Here is an 18,662-nt window from a genome sequence, read left to right as displayed (position 1 = left end):
ATTCCCAAGTATTTTATTTTTTTGGTAGCTATTGTAAATGGTATTGATTTCCTTATTTCTTTTTCAGCAATCTCTTTGCTGTTGTAGAGGAATCCAACTGATTTTTGGATATTGATCTTATATCCTGCTATAATGCTAAATCTCTCAATTAGTTTCAGTAGATTTTTGACTGATTCTTTTGGGTTTTCTAGGTATAGGATCATATCATCAGCAAATAGGGATAGTTTGACTTCTTTCTTACCAATTTGGATGCTTTTGATTTCCCTTCCTTGCCACATGGCCCTGGCTAGGACTTTCAGTACAATGTTGAATAGAAGTGGTGATAGAGGGCATCCTTCTCTGGTTCCTATTTGCAAGAGGAATGGTTTCAGTGTCTCTGTATTGAGTATAATGTTGGCTGTTTGTTTTGCATAGATGCACTTTATTATGTTGAGGATTGTCCCTTCTATTCCTATTTTGCTGAGAGTTTTGATCAGGAATGGGTGTTGTATTTTACCTTTTCTGCATCAATTGATATGATCATGTGGTTCTTCTCCTTTTCTTTATTTATGTGGTGGATGACATTGATTGTTTTTCTAATGTCGAATCATCCTGGCGTACCTGATATGAACCCCACTTGGTCATAATGAATGATTTTCTTGATATGTTGTTGGAGTCTGTTGTCTAGGATTTTGTTGAAGATTTTTGTATCTATATTCATGATGGATATTGGTGTGTAGTTTTCCTTTTGAGTGATGTCTTTGCCTGGTGTTTGGTATCAATGTTATGCTTGTTTCATAAAATGACTTAGGGAGGATTCCATCCTTTTCTATGTTTTGGAATACTTTGAGCAGTAATGGTGTCAGTTCTTCTCTGAATGTTTGGTAGAATTCTCTGGTGAAACTGTGTGGGCCAGGACATTTTTTAGTTGGTAATTTTTTTAATGACCTGTTCAATTTCTTCTTTTGTTATGGACCTGTTCCACTTTTCCACATCAGTCTGTGTTAGTTTGGGTAAGAGGTGTGTTTCTAGAAATCTGTCCATTTCTTCCAGTTTTCAAATTTGTTAGAGTATAGTTCTTCATAGTATCCCGATATTATCCTCTTTATTTCAGTTGGTTGTGTTGTGATGTCACTCATTTTGTTTCTTATTCATGTTATTTGTATTCTCTCCCTCTTTTCCTTTGTTAAATTTGCCAGAGGTTTGTCAATGTTATTGATCTTTTCAAAAAAACAACTTCTGGTCCTATTGATTTTTTCTATTGCCCTTCTGTTTTCTGTTTCATTGATTTCTGCTCGAATCTTTATTATTTCCTTTCTTCTCGTGACTGTAGGGTTTTCTTGCTTTTCTTTTTCTGAATGTTGAAGATGTTGGTTTAAAGTGTTGATTTTGGCTCGCTCTTCTTTCGTGATGTATGCACTCATTGCTTTAAATTGGCCTCTGGTCACTGCTTTTACTGTGTCCCAAAGATTTTCGTATGTTGTGTTTTCATTCTTGTTTGATTCATGGAATTTTTTAATTTCATTTTTTATGTCTTCTCTTAGTCAGTCTTTCTTAAGGAGGGTATTGTTTGGTTTCCATGTGTTTACTCTTTTTCCATTGATCTTCCTATAGTTGATTTCTAATTTGATAGCATTATGATCTGAGAAGATGCTTTGCAATATTTCAATGTTTTTAAATTTATGAAGGCTTGCTTTATGGCCTAACACATGGTCTATCATGGAATGCTCCATGTGCACTGCAAAAGAATGTATATTGTGCTGTTGTTGGGTGAAGTGCTCCATAGATATCTATGGGGTCAAGTTGGTGGATTGTTCTATTTAGCTCTTTTGCATCTTTGTTGAGTTTCTTTCCAGTTATTCTATGTTTCATTGAAAGTGGTATATTAAAGTCTCCCACTATCTTTCCTTGACTTTTTACAGTTATGAACTATTATTATATTTGTTCTTCTGTGATTGACTTCTTTCACTCAGTGTAATACCTCCAAGTTCATCCATGTTATGTGGTGTTTTGCATATTCTACGTTATTTTTTAGTGTTGCATAGTATTCCATTGTGTGTTTGTACCATAGTTTGGTTATTCATTTTTCTGTTGATGGGCACCTAGGTTGTTTCCATCTTTTTGCTATTGTAAATAGTGCTGCAATGAACATGGGTATGCATATATCTTTTTTTGTCCTGGCTGTCACCTCTTTAGGATACATACCTAGTAATGGGATTGCTGGGTCAAATAGTGTTTCTAATTCCAGCTTTTTAGGGAATCACCATATTGCTTTCTACAGTGTTTCTATCATTTGACAGGCCCACCAGCAATGTATGAGAGTCCCAATCTACCCACATCCTCTCCAGCATTTGTTATTTTCTTTCTTGTTGAACTTTGCCATTAGTGCTAGGGTGAGATGATATGTCATTGTTGTTTTGATTTGGATCTCTCTTATGACTAATGATCATGAGCATTTCTTCATGTATTTGCTGGCTGCCTGAATATCCTCTTTGGTGAAGTGTCTACTCATGTCTTGTGCTCATTTTTTAATTGGATTGTTCATCTTTTTGTTGTTGAGGTGTTGGAGTTTTCTATCCATTTTAAAGGTAAGTCCCTTGTCAGATATGTCATTGTAGAGTATTTTTTCCTAATCTGTAGGTTCTCTTTTTACTCTTTTAGAGAAGTCTTTGGAAGCACATGGTAATTTAATTTTCAAAAGTTCCCCTTCATCTTCTTGATCTTCAGCTGTTTGTGCATTTTGGGTTATGCTTAACAGTCTGTTTTTGATATCAATTAGGGCACCTAAATTTGCCCTTATTTTTTCCTTGAGGAACTTTATAGTTTCAGATTTCACATTTAAGTTTTTAATCTATCTGGAGTTCGTTTTTGTGTATGGTGTGAGGTACAGATATTGTTTCATTTCTTTGTAAATGGATATCCAGTTTTGCCAGCACCATTTGCTAAAGAGACCAACTCTTCCCCATTTAATGTATTTCAGCCCCTTGTCAAAAATCAGCTGACCATAGGTTGATGGATCTATTTCTTGGTTCTCAATTCTGTTCCACTGGTGTAGGTATCTGTCATTGTACAGTAGCAGGCTGTTTTGACTACTGTGGCTGTATAGTAGGTTTTGAAATCCAGGAATGTGAGACCTTCTATTTTGTTCTTCCTCTTCAGTAGTGCTTTGCTTATTTGAGGTCCCTTTACTTTCCATGTAAAATTAGTGATCAGTTTTTCCATATCTTTGAAGAATGTTGATGGAATCTGGATTGGGACTGCATTGAATGTATAAGTTGCTTTGGGCAGTATTGACATTTTCACAGTGTTCCATCTTCCTATCCATGAGCATGGTATGTTCTTCCATTTATGTAGATCTCTTATGGTTTCTTGGAGTAGTGATTTTTAGTTTTCTTTGTACAGGTCTTTTGTGTCTCTAGTAAGATTTATTCCCAAGTATTTTATTTTTGGGGTAGCTATTGTAAATGGTATTGATTTCCTTATTTCCTTTTCAGCAATTTCTTTGCTGGTGTAGAAGAATCCAACTGATTTTTATATGTTGATCTTGTATCTCATCACTATGCTAAATCTCTCATTTAGTTTCACTAGGTTTTCGCTGAGTCTCTTGGGTTTTCTATGTATAGGATCATAGCAGCAGCAAATATGGATAGATTGATTTCTTCCTTACCAATGTGAATGTCTTTGATTTCCCTTTCTTGCCTTATTGCCTGTGCTAGGATTTGCAATACAAGTTGAATAAGTGGTGATAGAGGGCATACTTGACTGGTTCCTCTTTGCAAGGGGAAGGTTTTCAATCTCCCTCCATTGAGAACAATGTTGGCTGTTGGTTTTGCATATATGTTCTTTGTTATTTTGAGGAATGTTCCTTCTATTCTTATTTTCCTGAGAGTTTTGATCAGGAATGGGTGTTGGATTTTATCAAATGCCTTTTCTGCATCAATATGATCATATGATTCTTTTCCTGTGTTTTATTTATGACGTGGATGACTTTGATTGTTTTTCTAATGTTGAACCATCCTTGCATACCTGGTATGAACCCCACTTGTTCATAATATATTGTTTTTTTGATATGTTGTTGTAGTCTTTTGGCTAAGATTTTGCTGAAGATTTTTGCATCTATATTCATGATTGATATTGGTCTATAGTTTTCCTTTTGAGTGATGTCTTTGCCTGGTTTTGGTATCAAGGTTATGCTTGCTTCATAACATGAATCTAGAAGGATTCCATCCACTTCTATGTTCTGGAACAGTTTGTGTTGAATTGGTGTTAGTTCTCTGAATGCTTGGTAGAATTCTCCAGTGAAACTGTCCAGGCCAGGACATTTTTTGTTGGTAATTTTTTTAATGACCCGTTCAATTTCTTCTTTTTATTGTGGGTCACTTTAAATTTTCTACCTCAGCTGCTCTTAGTTTAGGTAAGTAGTATGTGTCTAGAAATCTGTCCATTTCTTCTTGATTTTCTAATTTGTGGGAGTAAATTCTTCATAGTGTCTTGATATTATCCTTTTAATTTCTCTTGGTTCTGTTGTGTTGTCACCCATTTCATTTTTCATTCATGTTATTCGTATTCTCTCCCTCTTTTTCTTTGTTAAATTTGCCAGTGGTTTGTCAATTCTATTAATCTTTTCAAAGAACAAACTTCTAGTCTTGTTGATTTTTTCTGTTGTTTTTCTACTTCTGTTTTATTTATTTCTGCTTGAATCTTTACTATTTCTTTTCTTCTGGTGACTGTAAACTTTTTTTGCTGCTCTTTTCCTAATTGTTGGAGATGTTGGGTTAAGGTGTTAGTTCTGGCTCTTTCTTCTTCTTCTTCTTTTGTATTGTTATTTGGGTGAAGATTTACAGAGCAAATTCACTTTCCATGCAGCAGTTTACATATATTTTGTCTCATGACACTGACCATAGTTTACCACAATGCAACAGCTTCCCTCCCACTTTGTCCCCATAGTTACCTCTTCCCTGTGTCCATCCCTCCATGGACTCCTGCCCCCTGAACTGTCTCCCTGTGCATAAGCTGCCCTTCTTTCTCCCATGATTGTTCTCTCCAAGGAGAGTATTTACTTGAGGTAAATGTTCAACTCATATGCCTGTCTTTTGTTTGGCCCTTCTTCTTCTTCTTCTTTTTTTTTTTTTTTTTAAATTTAATTTTATTTTAAGAGCTTGTTTCACATTCAACATTACGTGTACATTTAGTTTCAGTCCTCATTTACCATATCCAACCCTAACCCAGTCTCCTCTCCTCCCTAGCCTGTAGCCCTCCTCCTATGCCCTTTTTATGCACTCCTGTTTGTCCTGCATTTCCTCAATTTGAATGTTGGTCCTCTGGTGTCCCGTGGTCTATTGCTCTAATGGATGTATTACCATAGAGTATCTGGGTGTATCATCCTGGGTTGAGTGGTCTGCGTGTACATCTTATTAACTATTGGGCTGAGAGCCATCCCATAGCGGTGCGTTTTATTCCATGCACAGAATGTATTCCAGGGCCATAGTATTGGGGATCTCGACAGATTTTATCTCACCAATAATTCTGGTCATTATTGAGTTTTTGGATTTTGTTCCACGTTTTCCCTCCCACTCTATCCAGGATCTCCAGATTTTATCCTTTCCTGAGTGGTTGGCATTGGTAGTCGGGCACCATCTAGTTCTTCTGGTCTCAAGGGCAATCGTGTCCTACGGTTGATTGCTTCCATATGCCCCCCCCCTTTTTTTTGCGCTGTTCTTCGCTTCCAATGCTAGGAGACTGTTAGCTGAATCTTAGATGGGCAATGAAAGCTTTTAAGACCCCAGTCGCTACTCACCAATGTAGGATGTGGAGCAAAGCTTTTGTGTATTTTGTTGTGCCAATTGATTCTGTTGTCCCCCAGTATCTTTCTTCTTTTTTGATGTGTGTATTTATTATTATAAATTGATTTCTGATCACTGCTTTTGCTGTGTCCCAAAGATTTTGGTATGTAGTGTTTTCATTCTCATTTGATTCAAGGAATTTTTAGTTAATTTTTAATTTCTTCTATGACCCAGTCAAGGGTGTTATTCAGGTTCCATGTGTTTGCTCTTTGTTTGTTCATCTTCCTATTGTTGATTTCTAATGTTACAGCATTGCGATCTGAGGAGATGCTTTGCAGTATTCCATTGTTTTTAAATTTATTGAGGCTTGCTTTGTGTCCTAACATATGGTCTGTCCTGGAGAATGTTCCATGTGCACTGGAAAAGAATGTACATTGTGGTGTTGTTGGGTGAAGTGCTCTGTAGATGTCTATAAGGTCAAGTTGGTGGATTGTATTGTTTAGTTCTTTGTGTGTTTGTTGAGTTTCTTTCCAGTTGTTCTGTCTTTCATTGAAAGTGGTGTGTTAAAGTCTCCTACTATGACTGTGGAGTTATCTGTTTATCTTTAAGTTCTGTTAGAGTCTGGTTTACACGTTTTGTGGCTCTTTCATTGGGTGCATAAATATTTATTATTGTTTTGGCCTCTTTTTCAATTGATCCTTTAATCATTATATAATGTCCTTCCTTGTCTCTATGGTAGTTTTTGTCTTAAAGTCAATTTGATCAGAAATTAATATTGCCACTCTTACTCTTTTATGATTGCCATTTGCTTGATATATGTTTTTCCAACCTTCGATTTTTGGGCTATTTTTTGTCTTTCTCTATAAGATGTGTCTTTTTAGACAGCATATTGATGTTTTCATATCCCTTCTGCAATTCTCTGTCTCTTGAGTGGTGCATTTAATCCTTTGACATTCAATATAATTGTCCCTCAATTTATTACTGTTATTTTGTTATGTTCTCTTATGTGGTGTTGCTGATTTCTTTGTTCCATGTAATTTTCTGTGCTGAGCTCGTTTTGTTTATGAATCATGTCATCACTTCCTATGTTGCTATTGTTTTAGTATTTGCTAAATATTTGTGCTTGTCCTCTTTTTAATTTTGATGTTAAAGTTTGTCATTTTTTTTTGAGGTTACCCTGTGATTTATAATTTTCTTCCCATGTTTAGAACGTCCATTCTATCCTGCAATTGTCTTGACTTCCCTACCATCGAGAAGGTCTGTAACTACACAGGTTTTTCCCTCTTTTTGGTTTGTAGTTGTCCTCATTTTTCAATTGATGTCTCTAGTTCCCTGTTTACAATCTTGTAGGTTTATTTACTTTGGATACTTCCATAACTGGGTTGGTTTCTAGGTTATGTCATCATGTGTGTTAATGGTCAGTTTTTGTTTGCTGTTGTTGCTTCTCTGTCCAAAGGACTCCCTTTAGCTTCCCATGTAAATTTGGTCTGATTCTAACAAATCCCCTTCATTTCTATTTATCTGGAATTTTGCTAATTTCACCATCATATTTGAGAGGCAGTTTTTTTTTTTTTTTTTTTAAATTAGGATTTGGGTGAAGATTTACAGAGTAAATTCACTTTTCATACAGCAGTTCACATATACTTTGTCTCATGTCATTGACCAAAATTTACAATGCAGCAGCTCCCCTCCCACTTCCTCCCCATAGTTACCTCCTCCCAGTGTCCATCCCTTCATACTCTTCGAGAGGCCCATTGTCTGCCAACCCTGTATATGATCTTGGATACACTCCATATTTGAGAGGCAGTTTTGATGGCACATAACAACAACAACAACATGTAATTCTTGGTTGGGAATTATTTTCTTTCAGATTTTTATATATACCATCCCATTGTCTTTTCACCTGCACGGTTTCTGCTGAAAAATCTGAGCTTAGTCTTATTGATTGCCCCTTGTAGGCAACTTTTCATTTTCAGATGCTGCTTTCAGGATTCTTTCTTTGTCTTTGGTTTTGGTGAGGTCGACGATGATATGTCTTGGTGATTTTCTTTTGAGGTCTATCCTATTTGGGGTTCATTGGACTTCTTGAATGGATATATTCTCATCTTCATCATACCAGGGAAATTTTCTTCCAACAAATCTACAATTTTCTCAGTGGTTTTATTTGTCTCTTCCTGTTCTGGAATTCTATTTACACATAGGTTATTCCTTTTGATGGTGTCCCACCTGAACCTTAGGGTTTCTTCATTTTATTTTGATCTTTTTCCTGGTTGATCTCTTTCCAAAGAAATATTGAGGTATTTGTCTTCAATCTCACTAATTCTGTCTTCCTTTGATTCAATTCTACACCTTTGCCCATTCAGTGTGTTACCTATTTCTGAAAATTTAGTATTAATCTTTTGGATTTCTATCTATAGATTTTGTATCATTTCTAATTTTTCATTTATTTTGTCATTTTGTTCTTGGTTTGTCTTTTGAAATTGTTCTAGGGTTTTCTCTGTGCTTTCCTCAATTTTCTCAGTGTTTTCCTTGATTTGTTTCTCAATCCATTGAAGATACCTAAATAGAATTATTTTGAATTCTTTATCTAGAAGTTCCAATGCTGCTTCTTCCTCAGGGATGTGTTCTGCATCTGTATCCTGGCCCCTTGTTTCTCCTGCTTTATCTTGCTTCTTTGTGTGGACTATGATGCTCTGTTGTCTTCAAGACATTGTGATGTTTTTGTGTTTATATTTAATTGGTGATTGTATGTTGGAGTGATTTGCCCAAGATTTTAATTTTCTTTGTTTTGTTTGGATATTATCTAAGTAAGCAGGGTACTGTGCTCCTCTATTCACTAGTTGGCAGCACTTATACACTCACTACCTCTTTCCTTTCCCATTGTCAGCCTCCCATATGTCCCTGCTTTCCTTGGCAACCAGAGCCTATTCTTAGGTCACTGGAATCCGAATGAGAATGCTGTCACTTTAAATATACAAAATGGCCACCACTTGTAAACATTCAAAATGCCTGCTCCCTCAGTCACTTTTAATATCCAAAATGGCCACTGCTTGTAAACAATCAAAATGGCTGTGCCCTCCAGACAGCTGAAAGTCCATAGCTCAGGTTGTCTCCCTTCTTGCTGTTTCACTTCCTAGTCATCAGCCACCAGGGCCATCATCTCTGGAGCCCTTTGTGACCAGGTCTGATCTTTAGGTCAGTTATCAGGTCCCAACACCTCTTGGAAATATTCAGGCTGTTGGTGCCATTAAAGTAGCTGACAGTGCCCAGCTCCTTCCATCTCCATACTCACTGTTTTCTGTCAGGTTTTACCACTAGTTGGTGTTAAATCCACTTGTGTATACTCAAATCTTAGGACTCCAGCTTTATCTTCTGTATCTCTGTCACTTGGTTTCTCTTTTCTTTGCTGAAGAGGGTCTGTGTAGCTTGTCTGCCTATTCCACCATCTTACTGGAAGTTCAAAGCTCTGGTTTAAGAACAACTTTATGTGTATGTGGAGATGGAAGGGTGGGGGTTAGTGAACTCATCAACATGATTGAGCAACCCATGTCAGGTATTAAAAAAAACTAATATGTTCTTGATTTACTTTATTAAGTATTGAATTGAGGTCCCAAGTCTGGACATACACCATGATGTTTGGGGGTCCATTTGATCACCTGCAGTATCCAGAGAGAGTGACTGGGGTCATGGAGAGTTGGATGGAAGAGTCTGGGAGAGATGGGGATGTTAGTGGTTGTTGGGAGATTCAGGAACTTTAAGGGTTGTCACAGAGTGACAAATGAGATTAATTTTGGGCAGCTTCAAAGGGTTGAGGTAGGCCCAAGGGTCTAATTTCAAGAGCTCAAATCTGGATCCATTTTTAGGTAAACTATTACTTTATTAAAATGACCAAGAAAGGTTCAGCCTTACGGTGTGGTGAGCTTGGCTGTGTGATGTTCAAAGAAGACTGGATTGTTGTGGGGCAGGAATATGGAAGTGAGGTTCCACAGTCCCCAGAAAGGTTGTATCATCTAACCTTCAAGGATCTCATTGGCCTTGAAGTGTATGGTCTTGGAAGAGTGAATAAGAAGTGGAATGAACATCTGAAATTTACCCCTTTGTCTGGTTGTTGTTGTTAGGTGCCCTGGAGTCAATTCTAACTCATAAGACTCTGTGTAAAATAGAATGAAACACTACCTGTCGTGTGCCATCTTCAAAATATTTCCTGTATTTGAGCCAATTGTTGCAGCCATTGTGTCACTCCATCTTGTTGAGGGTCTTCTTCTTTTTCACTGACCCTCTACTTTACCAAGCATGATGTTCTTCTCCAGAGACTACTCTCTCCTGATTAACATATCCAAAGTACAATGATACAAAGTCTCACCATCTTCTCTTCTAAGGAGCATTCTGGCTGTACTTCTTGCATGACAGATTTGTTTGTTCTTCTAGCAGTCCATGATATATTCGATATTTTTTACCAATATCATAATTCAAATGCATCAACTCTTCTTCAGTCTTCCATATTCATTATCCAACTTTCACATGCATATGAGGTGATTAAAAATACCATAACTTGGGTCAGGCACACCTTAGTCCTCAAGGTAATGTCTTTGGTTTTTAAAACTTTAGAAAAATCTTTTACAGCAGAATTGTCCAGTTCAGTACATCCTTTGATTTCTTGACTGCTACTTCCATGAGTGTTGATTGTAGGTCAAGTAAAATGAAATACTTGACAATTTCAATCTTTTCTCTGTTTGTTGTGATGTTGTTTATTGGTCCAGCTATGAGCATTTTTGTTTTCCTGATGTTGAGGTGTAGTTCATACTAATGTCGTAGTCTGTAATCTTCATTAATAAGCGCTTCAAGTCCTCTGCACATTGAGCAAGAAAGGTTGTGTCATTCGCATTTCACAGGTTGGCAATGAATTTTCCTCCAATCCCAGTGACATGTTTTTCTTATATAGTCCAGCTTCTTGAATTGTTTGTTTTGCATAAAGATTGAATAAGAATGGTGAAAGGACACAACTGTGACACATACCTTTTCTTATTTAAAATGATGCAATATCCTTTGCTAGATTCCAGATCAAATTCTTAATCAGAAACTTTGGCTCTGAGCACAGCAGTAGGAGTACAGCACCCACCAGACACAGCTCCAGCTCCTGGGCACAAGTTGAAGGACTCTTGGTCCTTCAGGGAACAGGTACAGCATGTTCTGTCTTGTCTTGGCCTTACCTCTCCAAAACATCCAGCAGTGCTTGTTGACTGCCCAGCCTCAGTGCCTTTATCTGTTACAGGCAGGGGCCAGGTGACTTCTGCCTTATGGGGCAAATTCACTCATTCCTTTCCCCACTGTGGCCTCACTCCTTCTCCACAAAGCTAATCACACTGCCATCTACCCTTCACAGATGTACTTGGTGTCTTGTTCCTCATTTTTTCCAGTCAGAGCTATGCTCCTGAAGGAGGGCACTTTCCCTATTATTTCCTTTATCTGGCACCGACACTTCCCTGATCAGTCTTACTTCCATAATGCCTACAACATAACTTTGGACCTCTTAGGAATCCATCAAAGTGAGTTAGCTGATTTTAGTCATTTTAGAAAAGAGCATCAAATAAAAGTTTCTGGCAATTTCCATTTCATGGGAAAGATAATACCTTCTGAATATTTCGCAGCATCCTGGGTGGATCATTAATACTTGCAACAGTTATACAAGGTGGGTGGACCCACTGTTTCTCAGATGATCACATGTAGGCTGAGAGAGGTAAATTCCCATACTTAAATAGCTACTCATGTCTCTTTGTCTGAAAAGTTCATATTCTTCCAATGGCTTCAGACTGTTTCCTTTGGTCCTCACTGAATTTCATCACCATTAACTAGAGTCTTATGTCCTTATTGTTGTTGCTGTTAGGTGCTATTGAGTTGGTTCTGAATCAAGAGACCCTATGCATAACAGACCAAAATATTGCCTGGTCCTGTGCCATCCTCACAGTCATTGCTATCCTTGAGCCCATTGTTGCTGCCACTGTGTCAATCCTTCTCATTGAGGTTCTTCTCCTTTTTTTGCTGACCCTCTACTTTACCAAGCATTATATTCTTCTCCAGGGATTGGTCCCTCCAGACAACATGACCAAAATTCATGAGATAAAGTCTGGCCATTCTAGCATCTAAGGAGAATTCTGGCTGTACCTCTTCCAAGACAGATTTGTTCATTCTTCTGGCAGTCCATGGTATTTCCAATATTCTTCACCAACACCACAATTCAAATGCATCACTCTCTTAACTCTCTAATACTTGACCTCTTTAAAGTGTTAAAGAGCTTATGCCTGTAGAGACGTGAAAATGGAGCCCTCACTGAAGACTTGAGTTTCTATTCTTTCTGACTGCTGCTGCCTGTTCAGCATTCATGGGCCATTCCAGCCTCCTCCAACTGAGTAGTAGGAGTGTTTTTTTGGCCCTGGATTCTGTGGATTTTTATGTTGGGTCTGGAGATGATCCTTCTTTCATCATAAACTCAAGCAAAGGGTGGGTGGATGCCAATGTATGGCACCTTTGTCCTCCTGTGAAACTCTAAGGAGAAACAACGAAACCAGTGGAATTGTCATGCTTGGAGGCAGCCTGTGCATGAGGCATTGTGAGCCTGACAGCAGGGTGTGTGATCTAGTTCATGATGGGTCTGCTTTGCAGAATGGCTTTGGGAAACAAAGGCCTCCATGAGGTTCTTGCCTGAGACTGGACATTCATTTTCATTCCACTGTCGTTTCCTGGCTGCCTCTTCTTGAGCTTCACCTTTCTTAGGAGTCCTTTCTTTGACAAGCCTTTGAAGAGAGGGGACTATGCCAACACAGTTATAAGGGACAGAAGGCACTTGAATGAGAGTCTGCTCCCCAGCTTTGAGGAGCACAGTGGTGCACCAGTGTTGACCACTCATCCCAACCCAATGAGAAGGGGAGTCTTAGTTTCCACTCCTCTCATCTGTCCTCCTGTGTTAGGTCTTCTTTTATTGTAAATAACTATACATTAAAATTAAACTATGGAAGGTGGAAATGGGAAAATGGTTGCATACTGCAGTTACAAAGTCCAGGGTGATGCGGGTTTCAGGATCAGGTGCTGGGACAGCTTTTGTGGGATCAGCCTTCTTACTTCAGGGCCATGATTATTTCCCCTCCCCCATTTTTTAAGGCACATTCCCCATTTCTTTGGAGTTGTGCCATGGCCTCTTTTGGTGGTTATATTTGTGGGACAACTTGTCTGGGTCTGCTTGAGTGGCTGGGCAGCTGGTAGTAGTTATTCCCCATGATGAGACAGGCAATCAACTCCATGGTGGGATCTACCACAAGCAGCTGAGTAGCTGCCTTTGGGATGTGGTCTGCTTCCTGTATGTAAGGAGAAGCCGTGGGGATAGTCTCTAGCTTATGACACACTTGGACCCTGCATGTAGCCATGTCATTGTTCAGCAGCCTGCCATGCTCTGCCATTCTTGGGACTTACAATGGGCTTGAATTAATGGCCTGCTGTGTGGTTTGGTAACATCAAGACTGTGCCATTTTATTTGTTGACCTTGGGGTTGTTAGCCTCAGCAGCCAATAGCTTCCTGAGTGAAGAGATGCCTCTAGCTTCAGTGGGCTGGGAGCAAGAGGCAGAGCTGCAGCCCAAGGTCGAGGGGCTTTCACAAAGCCCATAGAGCCTGGCACTTTGAACTTGGACTTAAAGCCTACAAACTGTAAGAGAATAAACTCCTGTTTGTTCAGGCCATCCCATTTGTGGCATATTCTTGTCAGAGCAACACTAGGTAACCAGAACAGAATTTGGTACCAAGAGTGTGGGGTGCTGCTCTGACAGATACCTAAAATGTGGAAACAGGAGTGGAGTGTGTCCTTGACCTGAGACCCTGGCAAAAAGACCCCAGCATACCACATGAGAGACAGCAGGAGCAGAGTCAAGAGACCAACATGAGAGAGAGCAGGAGCAGAGCCGAGAGACCAGCATGAGAGACGGCAGTAGCAGAGCCCAGAGACTTGCATTAAACAGCAACAGGCCTACCAGCCCACGGAGGAAAACGCCAGGTACCATTTGGTAGGCGGCTTCCTGGTGGAGTGGGTCACTGTCAGGCATCAATTGGCAAAAGAGACCATCATGAGATGGAGTAGCAGGTTGGCTGAACCACAGAGAAGAAAGCTGAGTGCTTTTGGGGCAGGAATTTTTCCAGTGCAGTGGGTTGCTTTTGGCTTTAATTGGCAGAAATGGAGAGACCAAGGAAACGGGAAGCAGAGCTACCTCAGCCTTATGGGTAGGACCATGGCCTTTGGGGATGGAATCACCACAGCCCCTTAGGTTTCAAAGAGCTAGACTGTCACCAACTTCGTTCTGGAGTGTGGGGCTGCCTGTTCATGTGAGCCAGCGGGATGGAGCCATAGCTGCTGCCCAAAAGTGAGGGGGCAGGGCTGCCATGCCCAAGGGGGAGAAGAATGGGGCCTGCCAGGCCAAGGGTGTGAAGTCACCACTCAGGAACTAGGGGACTGGAGTCACTCAGTGGAGGAGACCTGCACAGATACCACCCATTGAAGATCTATACAGGTGCCAAGTTGACAAGGGGTGGAATTATGGTGGTTATGTTTGTGTGTCCACTTGGCTGGGCCTGGTTGAGTGGCTGGGCAGCTGGTTGTAGTTATTCCCCATGATGAGACTGGAAATCAACTCCATGGTGGGATCTACCACAAGCAGCTGAGTAGCTGCCTTTGGGATGTGGTCTGCTTCCTGTATGTAAGGAGAAGCCGTGGGGAATGGTCTCTAGTTTATGACACACTTGGACCCTGCATGTAGCCATGTCATTGTTCAGCAGCCTGCCATGCTCTGCCATTCTTGGGACTTACAATGGGCTTGAATTAATAGCCTGCTGTATGGTTTGGTAACATCAGGACTGTGCTATTTTATTTGTTGACCTTGGGCCTGTTAGCCTTAGCAGCCTGAGTGAGGAGATGCCTCTAGCTTCAATGGGCCAGGAGCAAGAGACAGAGCTGCAGCCCAAGGCTGAGGGGCTTTCACACAGCCCTTGGAGCCTGGCACTTTGAACTTGGACTTAAAGCCTCCAAACTCTAAGAGAATAAATTCATGTTTGTTCAGGCCATCCCATTTGTGTTATATTCTTGTCAGAGCGGCACTAGGTAACCTGATTGAGCTGGGTTCTCCTACTGGGCTAGGTTTTATCACATTTTAACTCTGAGTCAGTCAGTTTGCCAAAGGAGATGTAGTACTCTGATTGTTGGGCTGACCTCAGGAGTGAAGGGAGGTGTCAGCCTGCCTGCCTACACCACATGGAACAAGGTTTGCTTGGTTCCATGAAGCCTGTGCTGGGTCAGAACACTAGGGCCTTATCATTCCCCACTAAATGTCTTATGAAATGTCTTCCTTTTTGGAGGTGAGTGGTTTCAAAAGTCTCAGTGATATGATGACCTTGCTTTAGATTCTTGTGGGTGCTGATAATGGGAAGCTCTGCTCTAAACCTCAACAATGCAGCAGTAGATCTCTGTCACTACTAGTCTATAATGCTTAGAATAGCTTTCTCTGCAACAAGTGTTGAAGTGCCTACTCTGCCTCAAGCACTGGGTGTACAGTATTTACACTTTGCAGAATTATTCCACAACAAATTCTGCACCTTACTCTTCCCACATCTCTGATGACCATTTCTTCTCTGTGCTGTAGGGAGCTGCTGGAGACCACATGCCGCCTGGCCAATGTGCTGAAGAGTCATGAAGTTCGTCGAGGGGACCGTGTGGCCATCTATATGCCTGTGTCCCCACTGGCTGTGGCAGCGATGCTGGCCTGTGCCAGAATAGGTGCCATCCACACAGTCATCTTTGCTGGCTTCAGTGCAGAGTCTTTGGCTGGGAGGATCAATGATGGTGAGCACATAGGATGACAGGGAGGGACCTGGGAGTCCCCTCGTCCTTGTCCTTCTTCCTGAGGGTTGGAGATAGACATTAATTAAAGTCACACAGACAAATGACAAATGTTACCAGGGACAGGTGTGTGGCTGGATAAGCATGTGTTCTGTCAGCTGAGATCTGAGTGCATTGGAGTTAAATGGCAAAGGAGGGAGGGAAGAGTGCCAGGTGCAGGACCACATAGGACAGGTGGAGTGGTGGGAGTAACACAGAATTTGTGAGGGACCTGGTGGAGGTGGGCAAGGCCACAGTGTAAGAAGCAAGAAACATGAAGGTTATGATCAGGCTAGAGATGGAAGGGCTGGGTACATAGAAAACTGGAAGCCTTCCACAGAGAGTACTGATAGGGCAGACCAAGAGAGGCCTTATGGCAGGGGACAGAGTTTAGCAGTGTATCCTCAAAACTTTCTGCCCACAGGTGGTCCTGGACAGTGTGAACAGTAGGATCTCTCTTGCTTTTTCTGGTAGAGGAGGGCTGAGTGTGGGGCTGGTGGCCCATGACCACCATAAGGCCAATCTCTTATCTAAAGAGATCCCAGATGATGCACTGAGCTGGATCCTCAAGGAGGGTGCCATGTTCTGGGAGCCACTGGGCATTCTTTGTGTCTCACAGAAGACTTGCCAATGAGTGGTGAACAGAGCTGAAGGACTGCATTCTCAGGCCCCTGCTGACCACCTCTTTAGAATAGGTGGAAGCTTTTCCTCTGTGGTCTGGTATCTTCATCTCCCCCTTGCCTCCTCTTCCCCACAAGGGTTTGTGTTGCCATACCTTTTTCTCTCCAACACTTCTACAGAATCAACTATGTACTGGGCCATGGTCTAAGCACCGTGCAAAGATTGCCTCCTTTAATTTAGTTTAATTCTCATAAAATGTGTGTGGTGGTCCTCTTACTATCCCCTTGTACCTTTTACTATTATATCCTTTTCAAAGTGTACAACTCAGTGCTTGTGCGAAGGGAGCCTACACTGTCTCTACAACCCATAGAGGATACAGAAGGAGGGGAAGGAGCCATCAGGTGCCCTGAGCTGATGGCCCAGGGAAGAGATGCCCTATCTCAGAAGAGGGAGTACAGATCATAGCAAGGGATGGTCTGGGATGAGGCCTAATGTCCCCCAGGAGGACCTCATGCTCTATCTATGCATAGAGTGGCCATTGATGGAAGTTGCCGGAGACAGCTGGATCTAGACTGTGATGGCACCCCTCATCGTTCAAGGATGCCTCAAGATAACTAAGACAAACCCTGCTATCCTCTTTCCTCCTCAGTCCAACTCCAAAGGGCTCAAGCCAGGAGAGGAGGAGCTGCAGATGCCTACCAGAACTGAACAAGGCTCCCACTCAGCTCCAAGGCAGGGGAAGATACGGATCACACCCTCCTATGTGAGAAGGGATGTACTTGTAATCTGATTTGAGAAGGGAGTTTTGAGCTTAGGAAGACTGTACTGGACTTTTACTTTGATTATTACGGAAAATTTCAAACATGCAGAAGTAGAAGGGATAGCATGATGAGCCCCCTGGTGCCCAGTGACTGCTTCAACAATGATCTGAGTTTTACTCTGAGGTCAATCCGCAATCACTTCCTCTGTGAAAACTTCACTGAGAATCACTAAAAGATAAGGACTTTTTTTCACACACTAAAATATCATTATCACAAAAATCACATAAAAAAAAAAGACTTTATTTATTTATTTATTTTAGTTTTCTTATTAAATAACTTGCTGCACTTGTTATGTCTAACCTCTTTTAACCAGTATATTCTCCCTCCATTTTTCCCTTCTTAACAATATATCTGTGGAAGCGATAGGGTTATTTGTTCTATAGAGCTTCTGTAGTCTGGTTTTGTGGGGCATTCTTCTGGAGTGGTATAACAAGTTCTTCTGTCTCTGGATTTCTGCAAACTGGGGTTTAGACCTAGAGGTCATTTTTGGAGAGGCCTCCTCATGGGGAGGTTTTATACTGGCTGTGGTGTCAGTAGGAAGTATAAAGGGGTGTGCGTGTCTCTCTTTATGAGGGGAGCAGCCAGCGATGGCCCTTGCCTGACTCCACTGACACCTTAGTAATAGCACCATGGTGAAACTCAAGGTGCAATGCTCTTTCTTCCTTTACTAGCTGGAATATTTCCTTTAGATTTATTACTCTTACCAAAGCCTGGTTGTGGTGTAGTTTGTACAGGTTGGTTGATTTTATTCCTTTTATTTTACCCATTTTCCAACTAATGAGCTAGCTTCCTGGCATACTTCAAAGGTGAGTGATTAATCATTATCATCATAAACTCATTGGTTTAAAAATATTTGGTGTGTATCAATCTCTTGTAATCATTATTGTTGATGCTATACTGTCACTTCAGGCCAGTGGGAGCCTCTTCCACATGTCTCCATGTCCTTTTGATGTGACCCTAGAAGTCTGAGGATTCCCCTGATCTCTGGCTTACAAGATGATCCTGGCTCATCTTGTAGCTTTCCTGCCCTGGCCTGACTCAGCCATTTCTACAAGACATCTTGGTTCCATCTGCTGAGAAGTTGCATGTAGCAGTGCTCATTGGCACTGAAGGAACCAGGTGGTGCAAATGGTTAAGCACTTGGCTGCTAACTAAAAGCTTGGCAGTTCAAACCCACCAAGTGTACCCATGGAAGAAAGACTGGGTGATCTGCTTTGGTAAAGATCACAGGCAAGAAACCCCTATGGGGCAGTTTGTACTCTGTCACATAGGGCTGCTGTGAGTTGAAAATGATTCCATGGCACTGAACACAAAACAACAATGGAGACCCTGAACTCATTAAGCAGGTACTCCTCATTTCCTCTGCTCCCATCCTCTGGCAATATCTAATGTCCTTTTTGTCTCTATGGGTTTGCTGATTCTGGATATTTCATGTAAATATGGCTTTTTCTGCTTCTTACATGTATGTGTGTATGTGTATATATATATATAGGCTCTGGTAGCATAGTGCCTAAGGCACTTGACTGCTAACCAGAAGGCTAGTGGTT

At 40.9% G+C, this 18,662-nt stretch overlaps 1 protein-coding gene across 1 annotated transcript in view; it reads left to right on the top strand.

The window, feature by feature from the left end:
• Window positions 1-18,662, top strand: part of ACSS1 (acyl-CoA synthetase short chain family member 1) — a 170,901-nt gene that overhangs the window by 94,448 nt on the left and 57,791 nt on the right. The window contains exon 3 of the mRNA XM_007954181.1: window positions 15,438-15,637. Within this exon, the coding sequence (XP_007952372.1) occupies window positions 15,438-15,637 (200 nt within the window). The remainder of the gene's footprint in view (window positions 1-15,437; window positions 15,638-18,662) is intronic.

This window comes from Orycteropus afer, unplaced genomic scaffold (genome assembly GCF_000298275.1).
Source record: "Orycteropus afer afer isolate SDZICR_OR568_19922 unplaced genomic scaffold, OryAfe1.0 scaffold00440, whole genome shotgun sequence".
Lineage (NCBI taxonomy): Eukaryota > Metazoa > Chordata > Mammalia > Tubulidentata > Orycteropodidae > Orycteropus > Orycteropus afer.
This window is presented reverse-complemented; position numbering and strand designations above follow the sequence as displayed.